The sequence below is a fragment of the Embiotoca jacksoni genome, unplaced genomic scaffold (assembly GCF_022577435.1).
Source record: "Embiotoca jacksoni isolate LCO1_2020_lvr unplaced genomic scaffold, fEmbJac1.0.p SCAF_13, whole genome shotgun sequence".
NCBI classification, from domain to species: Eukaryota; Metazoa; Chordata; class Actinopteri; family Embiotocidae; genus Embiotoca; species Embiotoca jacksoni.
Genome location: NW_027185263.1, coordinates 3,352,347 through 3,359,584, shown reverse-complemented (window position 1 = coordinate 3,359,584; position 7,238 = coordinate 3,352,347). Strand labels below are relative to the sequence as shown.

Sequence of the window (7,238 nt, the reverse complement as noted above, 5' to 3'; positions counted from 1 at the left end):
GTGTGTGTGTGTGTGTGTGTGTTTTTAAAATCACCATGAACGTGCCAACACTTGCGTAATGAGGTAGACACACAGCTATACCGTGTGAATGTGTATTCGTGCGTGTGTTTGTGTGCTTCTTCTCCTTCTTCTTCTTCTTCTTCTTCTTCTTCTTCTTCTTCTTCTTCTTATTGCAATGCATTCACTTTTTTGAGGGGGGTGGTGATTTTTTCTTTTTTTTTTTTTCTTTTGTATTTTTGGAGCCACAGGAAACAACCCTCCCCCCCCCCCCACCCCCCACACAACGAGTAAACCATGCAATGGATTACAGTAGTTATTGTGCCTCTTAAATTAGTCGCAGACCGACGTCTTTAGTCGTGTAGTCTGAATACCCCCTCCCCTTCCCCTCCCTCCCTCCCCCCCCCCCCCCCCCCCCAACCCAAGAAAAACTATCGATTTTCCTTAAAGAAACAAAACACCCGGGAGAAAAAGACAGCGGAAATTCAAATACATTTCAATGAGTTTTTGTCACACACGAAGGTGCAATGTATTCACAAATATGTACATTGATAAATATAAAAAAAGCTATTCTGGCGAAGAAGGATAATAATAATTATTATTATTCCTCCGGTTTGCCGTCATTATTATTATTCTTTTTTTTTTGTACAATAATTGCCATTTGAATGAATGGGACGGAGCCTCGTTCCCCCTCTTTTTCCTGCCACAATCACTTCCTCCCATGTCTCAGAGAGCATCGGCCTATTGTGTGGAAAAGCATAAAGATTTTGAGAGTCTCAAGTTTTGTTTTTTTTGGACAGGGTTTCAGTCTTTTTTTTTTTTTTTTTTTTTTTTTTCTCCCAGTCTTTGCACGTGCTCCGTCTCCACTGTCAGAATAATAATAATAATATTTTTTTTTTTTTTTTTTTTAAAAAGGTACACCGTTGTATCCAGTTGTTTTTGTCGCAGTTCCTCTCATCAGGTGTCCCGCATCCAAAACCATCCAAACCGTTTTTGTCTTTTGCATTTGCTTCCAAAGCAAAAAAAACAGACAAACAAAAACAAAATAAATACCAAAGTGCCTGTGTTGAATACTTTCTGTGAAATCGTTTTCCACAGTTCAGGCACTGGTGCAATAAAAAAAAAATAAAAAAAAAAGGGGCGTGAATGCTGATCCACTGTAACGAATTTGAAAAAGTCCGTTATTTAGTCAGAAAGTGTTCTTTTTTCGTCAACAAAAAAAGAATTTCATCGTCAAAGATATTTCATTTCAGGAATTCTTGAAAGTAAAATTCACTTAATGAGAACCTTTTATCTGAATAAAAGAAATAATGACCCTGTACGACTTGATTTAACATTATATGACGAGTGTTTTTAAGTGCGCATCTCGCTGAGCGTCAAACAGGGCCTCCCCTCAACAGCAAAAAGGCACAACGGTGTACCTTGTTTTTTTTCTCTGACAGTGAACAGCAGCAGCAGCAGCAGCTTGTCTCTGATTTGTCTTTGTGGAAACGGGGCAGAGACCCGCAGGTTTGCTGGTCTTAGTGCGTCGCAGAAAACTTCATTCGTTTCTGCTTTTGCCTCTGATTGCAAAACCAAACGCGGACCACGTTCTTTTTCAGGTCCAGTTTCTCGGCGATCGCGGCGATCTTCTCCGACGAGGGCCTCGGCTGCACGGCGAAATAAGCCTCCAGGGAGCGCTTCTCCGGGGCCGCGATAGACGTGCGTTTCCTCTTTTTGTCGCCCCCGTTGAAGATCTCCGGCTTGGACATCTTCTCCCTCTGCGCGCGCTCCGCCTCCTCCAACCAGGCCTCCAGGATCGGCTTCAGGGCCACCATGTTGTTGTGCGACAGTGTCAGGGACTCGAACCTGCAGATGGTACTCTGACTCAGACATCCGACCCCGGGGATCTTAAGGTTGGCCAGGGCCGATCCCACGTCCGCCTGCGTCACCCCAAGTTTGATCCTCCTTTGCTTGAACCTCTCGGCGAACGACTCCAGCTCCCGAGGATCGGGCTCCGAGTCACCGCCCACGACCCCCAGGGAACTGTGGGAGCCCAGCCCGTGCGGATGCATGTTCATGGACTGCGGGTGGTGGTGGTGGTGGTGGTGCTGCATGTGGTTGATGGCCGACATGTGGGCGGCGTGCGCGGTGTGCGAGGCCGAGGAGCAGACATCTGAGCCGGTCATGCCTCCCAGAGAAATGCCCGGTGTGAGGTGGTCCAGCAGGTCGCCCTCCAGGCCCTGCGCCGGCTGGTGGTGCCCCGGGTGGTGGTGGGAGGTGAGCACCGATGGGTGGTGGAGGTGCGTGGAGGACGAGGTCGGGGTGCAGGTCATGCTGGTCATCGTGGTCATGGTGTGGTAGGTCGCGTCTGGCTTGAAAGGGTGGCTCTTCTGGGCCACAATGTCCACAGCAGCGAGAGCCTCGGCTCTCTGCAGCAACGTCTCATCAAAGCCCGCGAAGATGTTGCCCTGAAGCTGCGAGAGGAGCAGAGTGAGGCCGGTTAGAGGAGGAAATCAGAGGAAAAAAAATAAACAAGAAATCACCACTTAAACCTCTTTCAGATAATTGTTGGACTGTGCCTTCATTTTCACTCAAATTTATTTTACGCACAAATCACCGTCAAGTGTAGATGATTATAATTCAACAGGAAAGGCATTCATGTTTAAATTAGTAAAAAAAAAATAATAAAAAAAATAACAGGATACAATTGACATATTTTCGTTTTTGTTTATTTGTATTTAATTCAAAGTTCTCTGCCAAAATAACACATATTTTTCATCTTTTTCAAAAAATATCACACAACTTTCTTTGTAACTGGATTAATAATAAACGTGGAAATGTTCAGGTTACGTGTAAACTATAAACATGGTTTCCAATAGGTGGTAGCTAAAAGGATTTTTTTTTTATTTTATTTTTTTTTACAGCTCCAAAGCAAAGATAACAATCCGAAATTGTACTCAAAATATAGAAATAAACTTTAGCTTGTTCTCTTTGCTTTCAAACACTGCAGTCTAATCCAATTTGGACATTCCCTGCTCTGTCCGACGCCTGGAAAGTGTGTCAGCGTGGAAGGATATTCATTTAAAATTAATATTTACGATCTCCTGAATAATTTCTGCGGACAATGAAATGAGACGGGTGTGAGTTTGAATATGAATGGGACAATATGAGATAACATGCGCTCAGAGAGTCCACGCAGCCTCTCCCTCTTCCTCCTTCATCTTTTATCCGCGTTCACTTTTAGCAGGCTTCTCCTCCACATTTGCATGAAAACGGGATTTGGCTTCATCGCCAAGGAGCGAGAGTGTCTTGTTTTCTGTGTTTCCCTCGGTGTGCTGCTGGTGCTCTCAGAGCTGACTTGTTTATATCCGCATCTCAAGTGCCGGTTTACTCATCGATCTGTCTTTTTTATATATATATATATATATATATATATATATATATACAGTACCAAACCCTTCTTTGCTCTCCCTTTCCCGATGATCAAATAAGAAACTTTTGATTCTCGTAACGAAAAGGCACATTGTGATTTCGAAAAAAAAAGGTTATCCGTTACGCTGTGAACTAATCTACAAATCATATTTCAACTGAAACACATAACGAAGAAGCCAGAGAGCCACGGTCTCGTGTGCGTCTTGTGCGCATTACTTTAAACCCCACGTCTAGTGATAAACTAACTTGCCCCTTGTAAAATGTAACGTTGTAACAAACAACAACAAAATGGTTTTTTTTGTAATTTTTCGACAGAAACTTTGGGTTTGATAAGTTTTTTTCTGGCTAATGAAAGGAGCTGCAGGGAGATCGGTGGTGAATTTTGGACTCACCGACGGCGTGGGCAGACACGCTCTGCGGATGGCCTCCGAGCTGGAGTGCAGAGGATTGTATTTGGGCTCGTGGAGGATGGGGTGCATACTGAAAGGCTGCTTGCTGTTCATCGACATCATGATTGCAGAAGTAAGTACGGGTCGCTGTCCGCCGTCCTCGTTCGTCTACGTTTTTGGTAGATTTTTTTTTTTTTTTTCTTTTAAGAAGAAACGCCTCGGAAAAGGGGGAAAAAAAAAAAAAAAAAAAAAAACTGCCAGACGCAGATAGTTTGGATGAAAAGTCTTTCGTGATCGTGGGTCGCGGGTGCAGTCACGTTCGCCTTTAAAAAAAAAACAGAAAAAAACCAGATGGAGAAGTAACTCCGGGACTCCTGCGGATGTTCCGTCTCCTTCTCGCCTGTGAATGACTTCTATAATAAAGATGCTTCTTGCCTCCAGCTCCTATATTGGACTACTGCCTCGCAGGCTCCTCCTCATTGGAGGATCCTCGCTCCCTCCCGCTGGCCGCCTCCACCAATCACGTGAGAGATACGCGTCTGTAGACACCCCCCCCCCCCCACCACCACCCCCCTCCAGCGTGCCTGGCTCGCTGATAAAGAGCAAGGAGGAAGGATGCTTTGTGTTTGCACTGCTAAAAAACTATTCGTTAAAAATAGTTTTTTTTTTTTTTTTTTTCTGGAAATCAATACCTGCAAAGAAATGTGTCTTTTACTGGCGTGGAATTTGCGGAGGTGGAGAAAATCTGGACCACCAAGAATCTTAAAACCCGGATGTAAAAGGGCTGAATTAAAACCTGCATCAATGTGCTTTTTAAAGTTGAGTTTCTTTTGTGTTTCATAATCACATAATGATGAATGCTTAAAGATTATTTACCCCAAATTTCCAAGTAGACAAGTTAAACGTTTCTGGCATGAAAATGAAGAAGTCAGTTAGAGGCTTCACTGGGAAATGAAACAACCGTGAGCAGATCAATTAGATACTTAATCACGATCCGATGCTAAAACATCAACACGTCTTTTTAACAGTGCTGCAGAGATCTCTCAAAGTGCAACAGCAGAGCACAGACAGCTCGTTGTGGCTCTACTATTGAACATAATGCTCAAACTGAAGATGAACCCGGATGTTGGTATTCTTTAAATGCATTCTTTATTTTGCTTAAATTAACTTATTCACATGTTCGTATTCTCATTAAGGAGGATGCACATAGAAATGTAGTTATGATAGCAACGGCAAATATGACCAAAAAAAAAAAAAAGCAATTGGGGATGAGGTGATTATTTCAATTAATCGATTCCATTGACAAGAGGGTGTGTGTGTGTGTGTGTGTGTGTGTGTGTGTGTGTGTGTGTGTGTGTGTGTGTGTGTGTGTGTGTGTGTATGTGTGTGTGTGTGTGTGTGTGTGAGAGAGAGAGAGAGATTGAATTTAGATTATTAATTGATGGCACATCAGGAATTCCTCTGCCTGAACCCTATTCACTTTCTTAGCAATTAATGCATTAATTAATCATGTTTCATTTACTTTGTGGCTGTAGTAAGGACGTCCCCCCCCCCCCCCCCCCCCACACACACACACACTTACTTCTCTCAATTAAAGAATAAACAGGCCTGAACGGCAACTAAAGAGCACGAGCAACAGACGATGAAATATTTACACATGAAGCGCGCGGGGTCAGCGGGGCAGAGCTTGTCAATCAAAAAGGGAGGATTTCCGGCTAAAACTGACACGCACGCAATAAGACGGAATAATTATCGCGATAATCACCCAAAGGCCTCCTGGAGTGGGCGGGGTCAAGAGTGGGCAGAGGGCCCCCCCCCCCTTATTTCTGCCCTGTTGTCCATGTTGCTGCCACACTGCAATAATAATCACAGTAAAGAAGATATTTGTAATTATGCTTCTTGATTTCTATAAAATAAACAAATATCATAAAACAAATAACTATCAATTTTTTTCATAGGTTTTGCAATAGAACTGTATTTAATGAGATCAATCAGTCAGAATAATTGAAGGCTGAATATAGTAAAATATTAACAATCAATAAGACTTTCCATTTCCCTCATCCTATATCTATATATAAAAACCTACACCTGATAAAACCCCACAAATAAGAGTAATTGTGTGCAGAATAATTAATTTTAAGATTTAAAATCACCTTAAAGATCCAAGAAAACCTGTTTTTACATGAATGTTTTGGTCTTTCTGTGTACTGACCTCAACTTAATGACCCCCTAATGAGTAGCAGTCCTCCATGTTGACAATATTACTATAAATTTAAAAAAAAAATGTAATGTGCTACTATTGATTTAAAGAAAATAGCGTGTGTATCAAGTGAATTTTTAGCACAATGCAAGCTTTTTGAAGAGATATTTGTCACATGGATTGAACGTCCAACTCAAAAACTATATCGGCGTTCAGTCCAGATCAGTTTCACCGTCACCCTGCAGATGTGTTGAGGTTCTCAAGCCAAACAATTTGAAGGCAGCAGTCGTCAATATTCATTGGCCTTATTTTTTACATCACGTTTAGGCGCATCAATTATTCCTTTGATCACTTTTCTCGTCTTTGTTTTCCATTGAAATAAACGCAAACCAATACCAGTTTCGCTACTTCAGGAATAAGTCAAACTATAATTATCAGTAACATGGACACAGATTTCCTTTAAAAATTTATGTCGAGATCTGCGTTTTAACAGTGAGAATACAGGAACTACAAACCAAAAAGTACAGAAATAACTTTTATCATGCCCATAAACTTTGGGTGAACAAAGCATTGACTTGGACAAACATGTAACGAGGACAAACATCAGACCCAAAATTAAAATGAAATAGTAGAAAAAAGTAGTAAAAATGATGACGTAAGACTGGAGTTAGGGAGAGAAGTGAAGAAGTGGACAGAGACAAGAAAGTTATAAAAAAAAAAAAAGTAAAGCAATGAAAACTGTATGGTGTCCTTTGATGTCTGCATGTTCACTTCTGTTGTTGCCCGATTAGCCTCTTTGTCAAGGTCAAGGTTTCCTTTATTGTCACCCAAAGTCAGAATTCTACCTCATTTATTAACTGTACTTAAAGTTAGTTACAACACACAATATTTACTTTGTGACTTATCTTAAATCTACATGTCTTAATAGCATTATAAATTCATTAAATAGTGGGTTTTTTTTTTTATACAAGTTTCTCTAAAAGTTGTTTTTTCAACTCCTTCTTGAACAAAACAAACATAAAATGAGATTAATAATCATCCAATTGTCTGAGTGGGTTTTTTTTTTCTATACAAGCGACTGAAAAGTTCATGTCTACGTTATACTGTTGTAACTCAATCTTAAAACGTCTTCATTCCACCGTGACAGAGAAGCTGAAGAAGCATCGGCCCGGACCTCGTCGGCTGCTTCTCCTGCTGTAATTCTGCCTCTCGGTCTACAGTCCCGGCTGAAACTCCAG

General features: G+C 41.6%; 1 protein-coding gene across 1 annotated transcript; it reads right to left on the bottom strand.

Annotated features, from left to right (window-relative positions):
- Positions 1-435: 435 nt before the first annotated feature.
- Positions 436-3,952, bottom strand: pou4f4 (POU class 4 homeobox 4). The gene is made up of 2 exons (XM_069145538.1): positions 3,804-3,952; positions 436-2,453 (listed from the first exon to the last, which is right to left on the bottom strand). The coding sequence occupies exons 1-2, from the start codon at positions 3,921-3,923 to the stop codon at positions 1,518-1,520; spliced, it is 1,056 nt and encodes a 351-aa protein (XP_069001639.1). The 5' UTR covers positions 3,924-3,952; the 3' UTR covers positions 436-1,517.
- Between the last annotated feature and the right edge of the window lie 3,286 nt (positions 3,953-7,238).